General features: G+C 48.6%; 1 protein-coding gene across 3 annotated transcripts in view; it reads left to right on the forward strand.

Moving 5' to 3' along the window:
- SFXN5 (sideroflexin 5) overlaps window positions 1-20,001 on the forward strand; it is a 79,435-nt gene that overhangs the window by 18,427 nt on the left and 41,007 nt on the right. For all 3 annotated transcript variants that reach the window (XM_021395146.1, XM_021395145.1, XM_021395144.1), the window contains exons 4-9: window positions 10,460-10,486; window positions 11,245-11,299; window positions 12,208-12,233; window positions 17,230-17,283; window positions 17,696-17,752; window positions 18,628-18,693. In XM_021395146.1, coding sequence (XP_021250821.1) covers window positions 10,460-10,486; window positions 11,245-11,299; window positions 12,208-12,233; window positions 17,230-17,283; window positions 17,696-17,752; window positions 18,628-18,693 — 285 coding nt within the window. The remainder of the gene's footprint in view (window positions 1-10,459; window positions 10,487-11,244; window positions 11,300-12,207; window positions 12,234-17,229; window positions 17,284-17,695; window positions 17,753-18,627; window positions 18,694-20,001) is intronic.

A 20,001-nucleotide genomic window follows, 5' to 3' on the forward strand; every position in this document is an offset into this window, starting at 1 on the left:
GCTGAAAGCATAACAACAGCTCAGCACAATCTACATTGCTCGCTGAGATGGATTCACTGCCTGAAAGATGGGAAGCGTAGAAGCCTAAAGCTATGTAACGTCAAGTATCTCCTCAACACTCATCTTCTTGACAGGGTTCCTGCAGAGCGAGTCTTCCTCTTCTGCACTTCCAGAGCAGGTTTTTCAAAATGAGCTGAAATTGAACATTTATGGCCCATCTAAAGGAAAAAAAAAAAACTACCGAAGAGCCTTAATCTTACTTTGCTCCAGCTCTCCGTGACCATCTCTAAGCCAAATTCCAGAATAAATGTGGCTTTGCTCCATTTCTCCATGAGATAATTCCTGGCCATGAGCACTCCCACCGGTGCTGCTTTCAGGTCTCTCACACAGATCCTATAACCCCAGATTTGCTGAGGCTGGAGGTGCTCCAGGTCTTCTGGCCCTGCTGGGGCAGGGACACCCAGAGGTGGGTGCCAGGGCCCACAGTTGGTTGACTTTTGGATGTCCCCAAGGAGGGGACCCTGCAGCCTCTCTGTGCAACCCAAAATCCAGCGGCTCTTCTGCTCGCCTTTGAACTGGAGTCATTTCACTGCTCGGGACCATGACCATCATTAACTCAAGGTGGTAAGAACCTATTTCTTGGGCATCATTAGCAAAAATGAAGGATTGATCTTTCAGCTATCAATGGCTTCTAGACTGTTGATAGCTTTTTTTATATTGAGGGAAAATAATTTTTTTCTTCTCTATTAGAAAAATGTTTTGAAAAGATGGTGTTGGACACGATGATCCTTGTGGGTCCCTCCCAGCGGGATATTCTATGATTTGCCATGGCTGGTATCTCAGTTATGTCCTCAGTATAACTGAGGATGAATAACTGATTGATAATTATTTATTCCGTGCTATAGACTTGAGCAAGAAAACATACTCCAAACTCTTTCTCTTCAACTTAGCTAATTTACTTAAGATTTCTTTGAATGTTTGATGGCCAGGCTTCGTTTTACTTAGGCCCAGACTTTGTTTTACTTAGGCAGGTGCTCAGGTGTTTCATCCAACTTACTAAAATCCCATCAACAACAACAACAAAACATTCTGTGCGGTGGAAAAAAACCACACTGTAATTAAGCTATCTCACTGACAGGCTCTTAGGATTTCTTAATATTCTTTGTAATTTCTGTTCTTTAGGTCATTTGGGTTCAATATTTCAAAGAAATTGTGAGAATTGCGAGGAGAATAAATTCTCTGAAGGCTTTGGGGAGGTTTGGTCTCCTGGAGGGAGGCATTTTGGACAGCTGCATCTCTGTGGTGGATGATTGAATTCCATCAATCCAACAGCTGCTCCTCATACTGGTCTAGGAATACAAAATCCTGCTTGGAAAACATCAAGAGTACCTGTGGGTTTAGTAACCTGGCTGTTGTTTGGTGCTGTTGGGCAACCAGATGTGTTGATGCCTGTCATTTGTCTCCTGCATTGGAAGAGCCCAGTGGTGCATCACCCAACGGCGTGTCACCCGATGGCGTGCTGCTGCCCCATGGTGTCCCATTTATAGCTCCTTCAGATGGGACCAGTAGTAGGGTCCTCAGAAAAGGGAAGAAGGGAGGTGTGTGGGATTCCTGTGGATGGGAGAGACCAGCCCAGCTGCCCTGCCTTTGAACCAGCTCTGAGTTGGTTGGATGGTCATAGCCAGGGGGTTGTTGTCAATGGCTCTATGTACAGGTGGATGCTGGTGATGTGTGGTGTCCCCCAGTGGTTTGTCTTGGGACCGGTGCTCTTCAACATCTTTATCAATGACATAGACAGTGGGATTGAGTGGAGATGACACCAGGTTTGCAGATGACTCCAAACTGAGTGGTGCAGTTGATATAACAGAAGGAAGGGACACCATCCAGGGAGACCTGGATGGGCTTGAAAAGTGGGCTCATGTGAACCTCATGAGGTTCAACAAGGCCAAGGGCAAGTGGTGCACTTGGGTTGGGGCAACACCAGATATATGTACAGCCTGGGAGAACTCCTTGATAGCAGCCCTGAGGAGAAGGACTTGGGGCTTCTGATGGACAAAAAGCTGCACGTGAGCCAGCAGGGCTGGGCAGCACTGCTGCCCAGAGAGCTGTGGGTGCCCCATCCCTGGAGGTGCCCAGTGCCATGGATGGGGCTCTGGGCAGCCTGAGCTGGTAGAGGGCGCCCAGCCCACAGCAGGGGTTGGGGCTTGTTGGGCTGTGCTGTCCCTTCCAACCCAACCATTCTATGATTCTGTTATTTCTTCATCTCTCCGGTGTGCTCTTCAGCTCTTTGTGCTCCTCATTTAGGTGATTTCTCATCACACCAAAGTGACGTTTCAGCTTGTGTTCCTCGCAGAGCGTTCTGCAGCAAGAGAGCCAGATGTGCTGAGAGGTACTGCTGCATTCCAGGTTTAATGCCAGTTCAGCTGCCCAGAGCTGGCGGGATCCACCCCTACGCACAGCCCCAGTGTCTGCTGTGAGCTGCGAGTGGGTAGGTGAAAATGACACACACAAGTGCACCAGGAGCCAATTTGCAGCAGAAGGTATAGACTGTAACGTATCCAATTCTAAACAGGGCGGGCAATTCCCCAAAGTGCCTCCTGGAGGGAATCTCCACTGGAGTAAAGAGGTTTCATTTGAGGGAATACTTGCTCCTATAAAAACAGTGGCTGGAAAATATCAGCCTAATAAAGAAGGGTGAAGGGCCAGAGTGGGTAAAAGTGGACGTTTTCTGTCAGTGAGGAGAATTGGTGCTGAGGTTTGTCCTCCAGCCAAAAGGCTGCACCAGCAGCAGGCGTGATGCTGTGGCTTTTGTCCTTTATCCTCACCATCCTTCCACTAATTTGTAAGATTGCATCTGTGTCCCCTGTGTGCGTGAGTCCCTTCCCCAACCTGTCCAACAGACCAGCACAGATTGGAGGAACAGATTGACGCTGGCACGTCAGCAGTGGGAAAAGTTAAGGGATGCGGCACTCGGTGGCTATTGGATAAAGAGAGATTTGAGTCACCGTGTTTTAAGGCACAGCTGCTTTTACCGTGTGGTCGTGGTGCTTGGAAATGTGCACTGCAGGAAAACCCCTGGAGCTGGCAAACGTCGGATGTTGTTCCCTGCTCGCTGGGGGTCTGCACTAAGGTAACAGCGCTGAGGTTTTGTTGTGAGAGCTTCAGACTGCTCTTTTCTTTTGGCTCTCTCCCAGGAATGCCCACTACTTTTGTTCTCTTTGCTAAAATTCCCTGCGAAGGAAATAGTTCTGTGCTTGAAGTACGCCGCTAGCACGCCTGATAAGGCGCATCCTTTCTGTTGGTGCGTTCACTCTGAGGTCTCTTTCTGCCTTTGAAATTGGGGCAGAAAGAGCTGCTGAGCTATTTCCAAGTGCGTGCTGGTGCTGCTCGGTATGATCTGATCTGATCATGCATGAAAGCAGACTGACAGTCCAGCTGGGGCCGGAGCCCTGATTTGCCCCGTTTGTAGGCTCACATCACTCTGCCCTTAAAACAAAGCGTCTGAACAAGGACCAGAATGCAATCCGAGAGAGAAAAGTGATGAAGATTGGTTGTCCCCCCTCCCCTCTGTCCCCGCAGTCCCATCCCTGGCTCTTCCCCTTGGTCCTGCCAGCAGAGAGAGGTAAAGAGCCGCGAACAGCGGCGTGCTGGCAGGAGCGGGCGAGGGTGCTCACGAGAGCACTCAGACTGTACCTATTGCATTTCTCTGAACTTAGCTGCAAACGGGTACAAATCTCTGTGCCTGGCAGCACGCTGCCATGGCAGCGTGAGCTGCTCTCAGCCAGCACTGCCATCCCGGCCATGTGTTCCCACCTCCCTGCTCGCTTGCACTGACACAGCTGGCGCGGAGCTGAGCTTAATAAAAACTCCAGCTCCCTTCCCCCACTCCCAAAATGCTTAGTTTTTCAGGTTGAGCAGCTCCCTACGGTTTTTGTCTGCTCCACGTCAGTCTTAGTGCCCGTACACAGAAGGCGTGTGCTGGGGTGGGGAGGGATGGAGGGTTGGGGTACCACGGCTGCAGGTGGGATGGGGCTGTGATGGAGGCAGGGCTTCAATCTGGGTTTCTAAAGGCAAAAACTGAACATCTTGAGCTCTGGATCTCTTGCTGGCTAGGATCCTTGCAGCTCTGAGACAGCAGATATCTAGATTTTGATCCACCCCCATCTTTGTCTGCCATCGGATCGGAGGTTGGAGGGGACCTCAGGAGATAGGTGAGGCAGTGAGACAGGTTGCCCAGGAGGCAGTGGGTGCCCCATCCCTGGAGACATGCAGGTCAGGCAGGATAGGGCTCTGAGCACCTGGTGGAGCTGTGGGTGTCCCTGTGCATTGCAGGCAGTGGGACCAGATGGCCTTTAAGGATCCCTTCCAATTCAAACCGTCCTATGATTCTGTAGGTCTCCAGGTTTGCTGTTGGGAATCTCTACTCATTTGACTTATGCCTACTTACCCATGTAAGTTAAAACGCATGAATATCTGTCAGAAATGAAGATAATAGCTCCGTCTCACTGCGACGTCGTCTTTACCCTCAACAACTCTGCTCTGAGAGCTTCACCCCTGGTGGGGTGGGGTGGGGGGGAACCCTCCAAGCCAACACCCTGCATGGAGTGATCTGCAGCCAGAGGAAGGCTGCCGCTCTCAGGCTGCCCCCCCAGCCCCTTCCCCCTGCGCGTTGGCGGAGCACGATCGGCGCTGTGTCACTTGTGACTTCTCACTCTTCAGCCTTTCCAAATGCAGTTCTGGCAACTTGCTGTTTTGAAACTGTTTCATTTCTTCCCCATTAGGATCAGTGAAGTGCAAAGAGGCCCACCAGCTTAATGGGGATCTATTTATTACTGTGTGCCTCCTTCAATCATGTTAGCAGCGGGAAGAGCCGCTCACGCTGTCCCAGACACAGCAGAGAACAATGAATCTATCAGAGGCTAAACAGCATCCCTTTTGGAGAATAATAGCTTTTCTTAACAGTGTTGATGAAGAGCGAAGAGGTCCATTTGCAGTAAACTGTACTTTTTTTCCCTCTGGTCTCTTGCAGGATTCGATAAAGCGTAGATAGATCGCTTGTCCTGCTGCTGCCGTGTCGCTGCGAGGAGCTTGGCCCTGGGCTTTGCTGCGACCTGAATGCTCGTTGCTGGCCTGTGTAGGGTCAGATGCTCTAGGGCATCGTTCCCACTGTCCAGAGGTAGCAGGCACCCAGGGAACGTGGGCAGAAGTGCTGAGGTGAAGGCACAGCGCATCAGCGGTGGTAATTCTGCTGCCGATGCTCTCAGGCAGTTGCAAACTGGCTCTGCTTCATCTCATCATCTGAGGATTAAGGGAGTTTATCTCAATTCACATCGAGATTACAAATCAGATTAGATTCTCAGCTTACTTGAGCCATATGGAGCTTGAAACAAATCTGATATTGAGCACCCTCGCTGCATTAGCAAGCCTGCTTTGCAAAGCTGTGCGTGAAACCTGTAATGGCATCCAAGTCCTCCAGCCCTGGTGCGAGGAACGCTTCTCCGTGAGCGCTTCTTCCTCCGTTCAGATCTTTCCAGTAGAATGCTATGAGGATTAATTAGTTAATGTTTATCAAGTGCTGCGAAGCTGCAAAGTGTTATTTAAGTGCTGTCTTTTTTTATCAGTCAGGACTTGGTTCTGTTTCCACCTACACTGGTTTTGGATCTGGGTAAATCCGCGTGTTTCATGGTTCCCGGTGTGGATCCCGGAGCAGTTCCTGCTGCACGTTTCTCATTGCTGTTCCCAATGCAGTTCCCAATACAGTTCCTGATGACTATGGTGCAGGTGTCTTGGTCCACGCCACTCAACCTTTGGGTTTGCTCCAAGGCTCCGTAGTTCTGCAGTGGCGAGTGGCTCATGGCGTTGGGCTCAGCAATGCTTAGGATGGGGAAGGAGATTTCCATTGGTGTCCAAGAGGAGCAGCAGCTTCTGGTGCCTTTTTTGCTGATGTATTTCAGTGCCAGGTGCAGGAAACGTAGAGATGCACTGATTTATCCCATGCATGTGGTATTTGAGCTTGGTCCCCTTTGGGGCTAATACCTTCCTAAGGTAGAGATTGCCTGGAGCAGGGTTGCAAAGGGTCCCTTGATAAGGCTTCCTCCTGAGAAGCATGAGTAGGCAGTGTTTTGTTTTCCTGGTTTTTGTGTTTATTAGTAAAGCCAGACATCAGATTCCCTATACGTTACGGGGCAGGGTGAAGCACATCAACTGGAAGCGTTAAATGTAGTGCCAAAAGGTCTGGGATTCCACCTCTGTACCTCTGTAAATCTCACTACAAGCATCCTGCCCTAACTGAACGCCTTGGCTGGGGAGCGTGGTGTGCGTTTGTGCTAAATATCACTTTTCAAGAAGTGGGAATGTGGGTTTTGGGACTGGAGCTGGAGAGAAGTGGGAGAAAGGCACGCGAAGCATGAGTGATCGCACTCGTAGGGAGGAAAGCATGGGAGGGAGCGGAGCAGCACACGCTGGCAGGAGGCTCTGTCGGGCGGCACCGCCTGCCTCGTGCTTGGCACTGGTGCTGGGTTTAGTGGAATACTAAAAATAGGGGTTTCCTTTCCTGTTACCTGCTGGGAAGCTCTGGGGATGCTGTCTGGAGTGGTCTGTAAACGCCTTTAATCATTAGGAAGGCAGCAGAGGAAAACGCAGTGCTGTAAGAGGAGATGGTGTGTTGGGGAGCGCAGCACAGTGGGCTCTTGGAAGGTCTTCATCTGTAGCCATATGAACTGAAAACTCAACAAAAAACAGAAGCATGGTGAAATAGAAGTGAAATAATGACCCCTTGCTCAGGGTGTCCCTCCTGTTTCAGCCCTTCTCAATGGCCCCATCCGTCAACGCAGCTCGCTCTGAATGAGCTTTGCTGCATCACACTCAAGTGGACCCTCATGGATGGGGGGGATGAGGAGGGGACAAACAGGTGTCGAGATGGAGCTCTGCCTCCATATGGCCGGACAGACAAACAGGTCCTTTACAGAGGACTTCTTTATCTTTACATGGGAAATCTTGCAGCCTGTTGTGAGTGATGTTGGTGCAAACTGCCTTTCCCCTTTACCTAGGGCTTGTCTTACATGGGACCTCTCTCTTTGAAAATGGCTATGCCCTGTCGCTGTGCACTTTGAAAGCACGGGGTAGAGGTAGCCCCGTGTTTCAGGAGCCTGAGAGCCTGCTGCAAACAAGGACGAGCAGTTTGTAAAGAGCTTGCTAAGCTGGGTGCGCCACGGGCTGTAGAGAGGGGGAAAAGCAGCCCATGGTTTAGTCCAGGACTTTGACATTATCCTGCTTTTAATAAGAGGATAGTTAATCCCTGAGGAATGACTGGTAGCCTTTATAGCGTTCTTACAGCGACAGGTGTTAGCTAAGAGATTTGGGCGGGGTATCTTTAAATAAATACATTTTGGAAAGCGATGTCTAAGCTGCGATTTTGCTGCTAAGGAAGGAATGCTGATGGACGTCCTGTCAACCAAGGATCATATCTGTTCCTCAAGAGCTAGTGCCGAACAAAGCTGTGTGGATCGCATCCTTGGAAAGTTCTAGAAATACCAGAACCCTGGGAAGGATGGATAGCAATCTTATCCATGAGTTCAATATCTCGAAACACTGGTTTTGGGAACATATTTGTACGCAGTCCTGGAGCTCTCCATGGTCTTGAACGATGTCTCCATGAAGGTTGACTCGTTGAACATTGGCTCCATGAAGGTTGTTTCCATGAGGGTTGTCTCCTCGGAGCAGGGATCAGAGCCTTGGATCTGTCCTGCTGGAAGCTCACACCAGCCATAGACTGGAGCAGCTTGACCATCATTGCCTATTTGTGAAGTCTATTGGAGATGTTCCAGCTCTCCTGCCCCCTTGTCCTTGGGTTTTTGCTGTGAGTCCATGCACGAGCAAGGTTTGCTTCTTGCACCCAAATTTGAATGGTGGCAAAATCCCTGTATAGCTTTGAGTCAGTAATACGCAGCAAGATGTAAAGGAAGATTATCTGTAAGAGGGGACTCGTTCTGTATGAGCTATATTTAGAGATGATGGACCCAATTCTGACATAAATTGCTCACAAATCTGGAGCTGTGCCATGTGCTCGGGTGAAGATGCTCTGGATCCATGCTAGTGTAAATGAGATCAGAATCTGGCTGCTTCCCTAAGATGGCCGGAGAGAGCATGAATGAATCCCCAGCAAAGCAGGGACATGCTCGGAAATGAGCCCCCAGCTGGCACGGCTCAGCGTGCTGGAGCTGCTGAGAGCTGCTGCAGGCAGTGATGAATTAGAGGATAAAGAAGTGAAAATGAGCTGGCAGAATCTTTAGGTGACTCATCAGGTGCATCTTGTAAAGTCTCTTTCTGAGAAGTAATGAAATCGCATGTTCTAACAATATTTGCACTGCAGCGGGAAAATGCATAAATATTGGGATCAATTAATGAAATTAGATAACTTGACCAAAAAAACCATAGCGCTGGCTCAGAAACCATCCCTCTTCCTTTTTGCTAGTCCCCATGCTTGCAGTTGGAGAGGAAAATCTTACGGTTTGGTTTCAAAGCTAAGCCACCCAAGGCCTGGCCAGGCATAGAGTGACTTGGAGGTCCTCAAGCTGGTGGGTCAGTGTTGTCATGTGGCCTTGCACTCTTTGGGTTTTGGGGTTGGTAAGGCAGATCCATCTTGTAGCTGCTGACCATAAAGATTGTCATGTTGTGTTGTCATCTGTAAAATGGGGAATAGCGATTTTCCGTAGAAAGGGAGGTTATTTTTAGGAAAGAGATGGATGTGTGCATCAGCCTGTGACATTTAGGGACTCCAGAAACTCATTGCACGTGGTGACTTTCATCACAGAGTTCCAGATCTGCAGTGAGAGCTGAATTCAGAGAGAAATAGAATCACAGAATCATTCAAGTTGGAAAAGACCTCTAAGATCACCAAGCCCAACCCATCCCACCATGCTCACTGACCACGTCCCTCAGTGCCACATCTCCATGGTTCTGGAACAACTCCAGGGATGGAGACTCCACCATTTCCCCGGGCAGCCTGTTCCAATGTATTGCCATTCTTTTCAAGAATAAATTCTTCCTAATATCCAACCTGAACCTCCACTGGGGCAACTTGAGTCCGTGACCTCTTGCCCTGTTCCATTACTTCTTGTCTTGAGGCTGCTGGTATCAGTGGGACAATTTCTGTTATTTGTAATAGAATAATTACCTTATTACAAACGTTTTTGGGGAAGGTATTAATGCTCAGAGAAAGAAGAATGGCAGAACTGAGCTTAACTTAGGCATAACAATAAGAAAACCTGAAGCATGAATGCCTGGATCTCTGCAGTGGGCAATGGAGGAGCACAAGTTCTCTGAGCAGAAGAGCTCTTTCTATCTTTGGATCCATCCATTGCAAGAACAGAACTCGTCAGGTTAGCCTCCCTTAGGCCTGGCACAGGCACAACTGTTGTTGGAATAATTTGTCTGCTTTCTGGCATCCTCGATTTAAGAGGATGTTGACAAATTGGAAAGAGCTAAAAGAGCCACGAGGGTGGTTAAAAGATTGGCAAATGTGCCTTGCCAAGGAAACAGCCAGGCTCCTGGCTCTGCTGTTCTATTTTTTTCCTTTAAGTGAAGGTTAAAGGGGGATTTAGCAGCTCCAGGTACCTGTGTGAAGAATGCCAGCAGACAGCTCTGAAGGCTGCCAGACAGAGGAGCAGCACCAGTGGCCTGGAGCCGGAGCCTGACCATGGCTGGAATGTAGAACAGCTTTTAATAGGAAGGGCAATTTCCCTGTTTGGATATTTTACAGGAGTCCTGTTTTGTTTGTCCATCTCTAGAAACATGTAGGTCAGTACATACGTGTACATCACGCATACAGCTCCTCTGCCAAGAGAGGCTGTGGATGTCCCAACCCTGGAGGTACTCAGGGGCAGGTTGGATGGGGCCATGAGCAACTTCTTCTGGAGCCTGTCTTAGTGGTTGACAACCCTGTCTGCATCCAGGGGGTTGGAACGAGGTGATCTTTGAGGTCCCTTCCAACCTGAGCCGTTCTGTGACTGTGATTCTATTAAAATGGGGATTTTTTTTTCTTCCAGAGAACCATAAGCTGTGCAGTGGTAGTGGTCCCCTCCCCATCGCCTCCATCCACAGCTCATGCACACGCTCCTCAGCTTCTGTTATTCCTTCGTGCCTGAAGATCTCAGCTGTCTGAGCCATATTTGGGGTGTTTTGATGCCCAGCTGCAGTCAGTAAGACAATCCCTGGTCTGTAAAGCCTGTGGCAGTTCTTTCCTACCATCCAAGCATAACTTCTCCACCCAGCATCTTGCTGGCCACACGAATTGGAAAGAGCTCGGTCTGCAAAAGCGCTTTCAGTCCGGGAGAGTGCCGAAAATTTCCTGCTGCAGCCTTCAAGCAGACCCAGCGATGAATATTTGGGAGTCGGCGTGAGACTTGGGAAAACCGTGCTGCTCCTTTGCTAACCGTTATGCTCTCTTTTGTTTTTCTAGCTGTGGGGAGCTCAAAAAATAAAGCAGGTAAGGTGCTTTTTTCTATGTCCTGAGTGCTCAGGGCTGCTGGTTTTTCCCTTTTTGCTGTCCTATCCATTCCCGACTGCCAGTTGCTGGTTTCCCTTACTGCAGACATGTAAATGCAGTGAGCGCTGTTGCCACCCAAGAATCTGATTTTTATCTTTTCTTTGTATTTCTACATTTTGACGTCTTCATTTTCTCCCTCCTGTCTTATGGTGAGCTTTCCGGTCTCTGGCCTTTCAGAAATAGTTGGGTAGCTCTTCTGGCTGTGCCACACCTCCTCCCATGAGCACGTGCTCATGAATTTGACCTCTTTGTGAGAAAAAATTGTGAAAATGCAGCTTCGTTGCTGCTCGTTGGCAGAGCAGAATTAGGATTTCCATTGAATTTGGGCTGCCCATGGCCATGGGGTTGGCCGAGGAGCTACAGATACGAGGGATAAACCTGCTAGGGAATTTCGTGTGGATGGGCCCTTACGGTGCTGTTCACACCTGCACACATTTAATCCTGCCTCAGCCACATTCTGAAGCAACATTTCTGTATTTCTGGCTAAATTATTTCCTTATCATCTCCTAACTTATTCCTTAAGGAGATGGCAAGGTAGCAACAGGAGGAGGTTTGGAACAGGGGGAGGGGATTTGGGGCAGCAGGGGTGGGGGTTGGGACAACCCCTGGGAGCAGTAGGAGCGATGTCCTTGCACAGCTCCAGCATCCCTGTGCTGTTGCTGTGCCCTCACTGTGGCTGTTTTCTGATTCTTTTGCAGGCCATCATCCACCCCGACACAAACGAGACCATCTTCATGCCTTTCAGAATGTCAGGTACAGTACGTCCTAATCAAGCTGTCATTAATTTTAGTGGGAATTCATACAAAATGGTATCTTTTTTTCCTCCTGTTTTATTGTGTTGCATCTTGTAAACGTTTAAACCAGATGCTGGAAGTAGTTCAAGTGCCAAAAGCCCTTAGAAATCAAGCTGATTCTGGACCCTAAACACTTGCCTGAGGTCTAGTGCTTAGTATTCTCCTCTTCTTGTCAAGCTGATATCCTTTCTGGTATCCATCATTATAATGGTGATTTCAGCTCTGTAGTAAACGCCCAAACTTGAGGGTGTGAGTGCAGCCTTGGTCCTTTCCCCAGATTCTCTCTTTATGTCATAGGACCCATTCCATTAGTAGGACCCACGGGGAGTGTCTTCACTGGATAAAGCAGCCTGAGCAGAGGGGAAAAATAATGGGGCTGGTGGATTTTGTTCTCTTGTTCTTTGAGGAAGGTTGAGTTTGAGGGCCAAGTGTAGGAACAAAAAGCCCAGGGCCCACTCCTCCTCCGCTGCCTTATTCTGTATTTTTAGACAAATGTTTCGTCCTCCTGGGTCACTGCCCCTTCTGACTGTGAGTTGGATCCATGAGGCGTAATTCAGTAACGCTGACGAAATGCTGAGACCTTCCGGTGGAAGTCATAGAGATGGGTTATAATTAGCACAAAAACTGGCAATCTTAGCAGAGGAAAAATGTGAAGCCTTTGATTTTTGTGACGCTTAACCTGGGGGGTAAAGCCTTCTCTAGGACAGAAAGCTTTAACTTATACCTGTGATTAAAGTTGTTGCTAGGTGTCCCTTGTACCCTGAGCCCGTAGCACTGTTAGATTTATTAGGTGTGATGTCTTTCCACGCCAAAATGACGTATTAAAATGCACGCATCTCTCTTTTTGTTCTTTCTTTTTCCTAATAGGTTACATTCCCTTCGGAACACCCATCGTAAGTATCTTAGCATCCCTCTGCGTTTTGGTTGCGAGTAACAGGACATGCATTTTTTAGCACTTGCATACAGTTCTCCAAGCTGCACCTTGCTGCAGATTCACACCGGCTTCACGCCTTCCCCATCATCTACCTGTGCCATGTGTGCTCGGGGCCGGCCGTCCATCCAGCAGCATCCTCCTGCTGCTTCCTGCAGCATCCTCGGCTTTGTATTTCCAGGAGGGAAAGGGAAGACTGGGAGGAGCTCATTGCCTTCTGCAGCTCGTGGATCCATCTTTAGGGGCGTTTGAGCCACTTGCACATTTTGCAAGTCACTTCCCGGCCGTGGCAGGCGCGGGGAGCTGGAGGCCAGCGTCGCGTTTCCTCGTCTCGATTAATTAAAACTGCGAGGGCTTAGTGCTGAGGGTGTTCTTCGTTTGTTACTGTGAAATTTGTAAGCATTTGGGCGCTGTTGACAGTGAAAGCCAGAACGGAGATAATTCTGTGTTCCTTGTCTTCAGAGCAGCAACTATTAATTAACCCCATTTTGTGAACGGGGAAGCTGGGGCGCAGAGCTTTGCCCAAAACTGCACGAATTGGTGCCAGAAGGCTGAGCGAATCCAGCTCAGTCCTCCCACCTCCAGCTCTTCCCTCAGCCTATTGCATCCACCTTATGGAAGGAGCAAGTTGCCTCAGGGGAGGGTCAGGTTGGGTATTAGGAAGAATTTCTTCTCTGAAAGAGTTGTCTGGCACTGGGGAGGTGGTGGAGTCACCATCCCTGGAGGTGTCCAAGAACCATGGAGATCACAGACTCATTTGAGTGGGAAGGGACCTTTAAAGGTCATCTAGTCCAACTCCCATGCAATAGATCGGGTTGTAGGTGTGGCACTTGGGGACGTGGTTTGGTCGGCAAGGTGGTGACGGGTTGACGGTTGGACTTGGTCATAGAGGTCTTTTCCAACGTTAATCATTCTATGATTGTATGAAAAGCTGCTAAATTTAATCTTCCTAAGCCCAGTGGACCGTGGCGTGATGCTTATGGAGCGGTAACAATCCCTTCCCGACTGGTGGTAGCGGGGTGGCTGGGAGCTGAAGGCAGAAAGCAGCCCCCAGCACGGCTGTTGCTATTTGTTGTCATGTGCAGCGTGGCGGCGGTAACTTTGTATGGGGCTTTTTAAAGGAAAAGGTTAAACAAAAATGAGTTAACGCTCAAATTGACAATGAAATCGGCCCCAATCCAGAGCTGTCAGAGGAGCCGAGAGCTGTCAGATGAGCCCAATTTCACTAGCTGTAAAGGATAAACTGGAACCTCTTGTCATTTAAAAAAAAAAAAAAAAAAAAAGGAAGGGGAAAAAAAAAAAAAAAGAGAAACCAAACGTTTCAAATGTTAAAATTAAAATGTAACATTTATGCCAATCGATCTGTGAAATTTAGTGACAAAATTGGCAGCCTGCTCTAGCATAAAAACAGTTTGAGCCTTGCCTTCAGCATAGGGGGATGGGATTTCCTCAAGAGAGGCTCGGGGTGCCTGCGGCGAGCGCTCGCCTGGGATTAAAGCCTGGTGATAATAATCGTTTCTTTTCTGGATTAAGCAGCTCTGCCGCAGCCAAATCCTGCGGCTGTGTGTGCATCCCCTGGGCAGAGCCCGGAGCCGGGGAGCTGCGATGCTTTCCCTTCCACCTCCATCCTTCCTGGGGCCATGTGCATGGTTCAACCTTTGCCCGCCTTTTCACCTTCCATAGGTTTCACTCTTCCCTGCTTTGTGTTCCCAGCCAAGGAGTGAGGTTTGTCGGGGCTTAGGTAATCCAGCCCAGTACCCTCTGGGCACATCATTTCCTCCAGCCATATGAAAATGGGGCAAAACACTTCATTTTTGGTGAGCGCTCAGTGGGCTGGAAGAGCCAGCCTTATTGCCAGCCCATCCAGCTCATTGGCAGGACTCTTTTTGGGTTCATGTTGTTTTGAGTGTTCAAGGTTTTTTGTGGTTCATGGTTTCTTTGGGTTCACTTTTTCTTAGGTTTGTGGTTTTGGGAGGGTTTGTTTTTTTGGGGGTTCATGGATCTTTTGGGTTCACTTTTTTGAGGGTTGACAGGCTTTTTGGGTTTGTGGGTTTTCTAGGTTCACAAGTGTTTTGGGCTCACTGACTTTTGGGTTCACTGTCTTTGGGTTCTTCTTTGGGCTTACCACTTTTTGGGTTCGTCATCTTTAGGATTTGCTGTCTTTGGGTTCTCCTTTGGGTTCACCACTTATTGGGTTCATTGTCTTTTGGGTTCGTCATCTTTTGGGCTCATCGTCTTTGGGGTTCCCCATCTTTGAGTTCTCCTTTGAGCTCACCGCTTTTTTGGTTCATGGTCTTTGGGTTTGTCATCTTTTGGGCTCGTCATCTTTTGTGTTCGCCACTTTTTGGAGCTCACCTTTTTTGGGGGCTCCCCATTTTTTGGCCTCACCACTCTTTAGGCTCTCAGCTTTATGGCTGCTTTCCGAAAGCTCCTGGTCCAATATCCAGCTGCACAGATTGCGGTTTCAGACAACTCTGTAACAAAGGAGTGGGCGACATTTGCAACCCCGCTCCTTTGTCCTCTGGGATGCAGATGGGATGCTCGAGATGCCTTGTTGGGACTGGGGAACACCTGGAGCAGAGCTCGTGTCCATCGCAGGTGACAGGCAAACAGAGCAGGGCTCGAGGCTGCGAAATGAGAACTCAACTGCAGACATGCCGAGAGCCGACAGACGTCTGGGAAGTGCCTGCAGCTCTGGTCTGCAGCCACAAAGGGCTGTTTGCACCTGATAGGCAATTAAATTTTGTTAGTTGGTACTTTTCTGGTGTTTAGAAGCCTTTTTTTTTTCCCCTTTTTTTTTTTTTTTAATATATATTTTGTTTTCCTTCTTAGTTATTTTTTCCCCTGACAGTAATTAAAAGTGAAACTGTACATTTCTTGACAGACTCTTGCACATATGGAGAGTTTGCATTTAAACGTGCCTCTTTCAGTCATACAGATTTTGGGTGCTCTTTTATTTATTTATTTCCCCCTCCCCTCTCTCCCTCCCTCTCGCGCTCCGGCTGCTGCCGCGGGGGCCGCTTGTCTCCTTCCTCCTCCTCAAAGCTTCCCTGGTCCCCGTGGGGCACTCGGTGGTTCTGGGGCGAGGACCGGGCAGCACCTGTTGAGTTCCATTGGCTCTGACCGACAGCGATGTAATTAACGACGAGATCCTCATCGTAAATGGGAGCAGCAAATTAGTGGGACTCGCGCGTCTTGGCCTTCAGCCAGCACACCGAGCGGCTGCAACTTGGAGAAGGGCTGGAGGAGGAAGAGCTGGAGGAGGAGGAGAAAGGAAAGATGCAAATGAAAGCAGCCTCCCAGCCCTGCTGCCCTTTTGTTTGTTGTTATTTCTCTTTGATGTCCTCAAGTGTGGGAGTTGGCTCCTCTTCTTCAGCTGCTGCTGCTGCAGATGTGCGGGGCCGGATCGAGCTCTCCCCCTCTCATGGCAGTGCCCATGCTCCGATGGAGAAGTTCTCATTCTTCCCGGCGTTAGTGGGAATAACCCTGAAGGAAATGGTGCTGAGATGGTCTGCGAGCATGGGTGAATTTGGAGTCATCTTGCCCAGCTGCCCCAGAGACATTTCAGCTCACACCGATACCTGGGCAGCCCGAAAATCAACGCATTTGGAATTAAAAGTTGTTCAGTCCTTATACTCTTCACGAAGATGCAAGTGGATGAAAATGACAATGATGTTACAGAGCACCACTTCTTACCCACTTCTTGCCCAGGAACTCATTCTCCTGGCCCTGCTCATTGGGTTTATTGCTGGGAGTCTCTTTGCTTTCCTTCCCTTTCCTCTTCTCGCTGGGTCCTTCACAACAACCCCATGCATCACTACAGGCTTGGGGCAGAGTGGCTGAAAGCTGCACAGAGGAGAAGGATCTGGGGCTGTTGGTCAGCGCTTGGCTGAACATGAGCCAGACCAGGACTCAAGGTGCCCCAGTGGAGGTTCAGGTTGGACATTAGGAAACATTTCTTCTCCAAAAGAGTGGTAAGGCATTGGCACAGGCTGCCCAAGGAGGAGGTGATGGAGTCACCGTCCCTGGAGGTGTTCCAGAGCCATGGAGATGTGGCACTGAAGGACATGGTTATGGGCATGGTGAGGATGGGTTGGGCTTGGGCTTGGGGATCTCAGCGCTCTTTTCCAACCTTAATGGGTCTATGATTCTTCAGCTTTTTACCCTCGAGGAGGAACAGCTGCCATCAAATGAGGCAGGAAGGAGTCTGGCTGCACTGCATCCTCTGCAAGAGATGGGGTCCCTGAAGAATTGCAGCAAGGAGCCTGAATGGTATTTTAAGACATCCCAAGGATGCTGCCAGGATCACACAGACAGTGCATACGTACAGGCTCAGATCAGCAACTCCCTTCAAACAAAACTGGTGTCTCCCAGACAGGAGCACACGTGCTTCCAGGTGGCACTCCTGTCTTCAGATGTCCAAATCTCATTGCTTTCCTGGACTTGAAACTGCAAATGTGCCAGAGGAAAATAGAAAAAAAAACCCTCACTGCCAATAGTAACAATTCTGAACTCTTGCATTCTTGCAGCATTTGTGTTATACTCCAGAAGTACCTGGATAAAATTGATTGTTTAGTTTTAATGGACTAATCTAATATTATGCTATCAGCAATATTTAAGCAATGATTAAAGTTTTCCTGGGCAGCTGTGTTGTCTGTTTTCAGCACTGGAAAACTGAGCTAAAGGGGAGTTCTGAGGGGAGAAGGGAGGGCTGTGTCCTGAAGCTGATTCCCTTTTAACCCGTATCTCTTCTCACTGGAGCTTTAGAAGGACTGAAGAGATGGGTGCATTCCCCTACCTGCTTACTCCTGGTTTGTGCTCTGGCCACTCGCCATGAAATAAAGCCCATGCATGGAGATAACTTACTGAAGTCGATAGAATTATGCTTGCTGTTTTCTTGCCTAGCAGAGCATCAACAAACCGTGTGTATGTTAACATGAAAATCTCTTCTCTTGCAGGTTGTTGGTCTTCTTCTGCCCAACCAGACGATAGCATCCACTGTGTTTTGGCAGGTAATGCTCATTTGCCTCTGTGTGCTGAATGGGTTGGGGGATGTCATGCAAAGGAAAGCAGCCTTGACTTGTGTCTGCGGGACAGGCTGGTGCACGTGGCTTTGTGGCACATTAGGGGAAGATTATAGCTTTTAGCTTTAAAATTGCTTTGTACCATGGCCTTAAAGTTTGTTTTTAGATCTAGTTGCTTATTTTCACGATCCAGTGCTTGTGCACGTGCTTATGTATGGATGGAGTGCTGGTGAAAACTGCATGCGTTGGTATTTCTGTCTCAACTCAAAGGGTTGGTGCATGCACAAGGCTGTACAAAGATATGGCAAATCACAAACGGGTCCAAATGGAGATGGCACCCTCCATGTTCATCAGTCTGCAAGGTTAAATTTACGTCTCTCTCTTTCTATTTCCTCTCTAGTGGTTGAATCAGAGCCACAATGCGTGCGTCAACTATGCAAACCGCAACGCGACAAAGGTGAGGAGACCCAGCATATGCGACGTGTGCTGCGTGCTAGCTCTGTTTTGACACGGAAACATAAGTCTCGTCTCTTCGCTGTTAATAGAAACTGCAGAGTAGGCACTGTGTTGAATTTGTAGCTTGGCCATTCTCCTGTAGAGACTTCCATTTTAGACTGCGCCTGTAAATGGCACAAAGATCTTGAAATCGCTCAGAGCTCATGTGCCTTCTTGCTGAGGATGTAGTTTAATAAGTATAAAACCATTAAATTCGGTGTGTAAATGAGCACAAAGCAAGGTGATGTCTCTTTGGGTGTTTGGATAGCAAAGGAAGGCTCCCTGGTCGCCCTTCTGTGCCATAAGGATGTTGGGTATGCAGCCAGCACTGCTCCCAGGCACGCTGCTGGCCCAGCTCTCTTCCCCTTCCTCAGTGTTGGTTCATCTCTTGTGGGGATGTGGGAGCTCACAAGAGGAATCTGAGATGGAAACCATCCAACTCGCTATGATAACATTTCAAAGACAAATATTTGATAAGGAGAGTTTGGGGTTCACTACTAGTGTATAAGAATAGCAATGTTTTTTTTTTTTTAATTTTTTTTCCACTTGCTGAATTTCATTCACATACTTTCTTTTAGCTGCTATTATTACGATTTGTGATGCCAATTAATTTTCCATTCCCTTTAACCTTGTTCATGAGGTTACATTTTTCCTTGGGCTTGCCGCTGCTAGATGACAGACCATGTGTCACAGAACAATATGACAAAATTAAACCTGTCTCTGGTTTAAAGCAAACACAAAGAAAAAAAGCACCCCCAAACAACAAAAACAGCTCAGTTGCATTTTAATAACCAGAAGTTTGTTTATTGAAAATATGTTTTGTTTTTCTTTCCAAAGCCTTCTCCGACGTCCAAGTTCATCCAGGGCTACTTGGGAGCTGTCATAAGTGCTGTCTCAATAGCAGTGGGTAACGCTTTATGTATTACACTACTAAGTAACTGCTCCCTTCCAGTAGTACTGCAGTGCTTTTGAGATGTTTCTTTCAATTGCCAAGCATGTTTAGATTTTAATTGACATAGCTCAGTCTAAACAACAAGGAAATGTTTTAACCATGAGGAGTCTTTGTCCATGCATGCCTAAACTTTTCAACAGAAGGAGGCTTCTGCCACTGGTTGCTTCCAGCATGTCCTGCAGTGTGCTCTGCTTGGGTCTTTGTGCCGTGGCTTTGCTGCTGGGTGAACTCAAATGATCCACATATGTGTTAAGATGCTGGTGAATTAGCCTAGTCCAGTGCCAAGAAGCGTGACTGTGAGGCTGCAGAGTGGCAGTGTGACAGCTGAGTGGAGCAGTCAGGCTTTGGAGAGTCCCCTGATGGCTCAGCACCTTGAATTGAAAGAATCGTAGAGTCATGAAGGTTGGGAAAGACCTCTAAGATCCCCAAGTCCAACTCCAACCCATCCCCACCATGCCCACTGACCATGTCCCCAAGTGCCACATCTCCATGGTTCTGAAACACCTCCAAGGATGGTGACCCACCACTCCCTGGGCAGCCTGTGCCAGTGCCTGACTGCCTTTTTGAGAAGAAATCTTTCCTGATATCCAACCTTAAAGATCCTTAAAGGCACCTTGTATATTTAACTGTGGCCCCATCTTTCTCAAGCCTCAGACATCCTCCTCCAGGCATTCTTTCTGCCAGCAGACTGTTCCCTGGGCAGTCAGCACTCTGCCTGCCTACCATGCTGTTTGTACCTGGGTTCCCCAATTCACCTTGGGGCAAGAGGCTGTGTGGGCTTGTTTAGATTTCGTTACAGAGTGCTCCTATAGAGCCAGCTGGTGATGGTTAGAAAAATTACGGAAACAGGAGCTAGATGGTTTTCCATAGTGTTGGCTTGCCTTGTTCACTGGCTGCCTCTCCTAGAATTAACCTGTGCACATTGACCAGCCTTCTGTTGGAGTGAGCTGCCACACTTCATAACCCCAAAGACAGAGGGCAGGAGGCAGAGAGAAGTGATATCAGCAGAGTTTTGTCACCCCACGGAGCTGGCATGCTTTGATAAGGAAGCTGCTTGGGCCAAGAGCAGAGGTGGCTGTAGTGGGAGAGCTCTTGTTCCTCCTGTGCTGACTGCAAAGGAGCTGAAGCACTTCGTGGGGCCACCAGTGGTGGTGGGAGAAACTCATTCTCTGAAACAACATGAAAAGCTGCCCACAGACCTGGGGATAAAGGAATTGCAGCCAGCCAGCAGTGGCCTGCTGGTACTGCAGGGTGGCTGT

Source organism: Numida meleagris, chromosome 4 (genome assembly GCF_002078875.1).
Source record: "Numida meleagris isolate 19003 breed g44 Domestic line chromosome 4, NumMel1.0, whole genome shotgun sequence".
Taxonomy (NCBI): Eukaryota; Metazoa; Chordata; class Aves; order Galliformes; family Numididae; genus Numida; species Numida meleagris.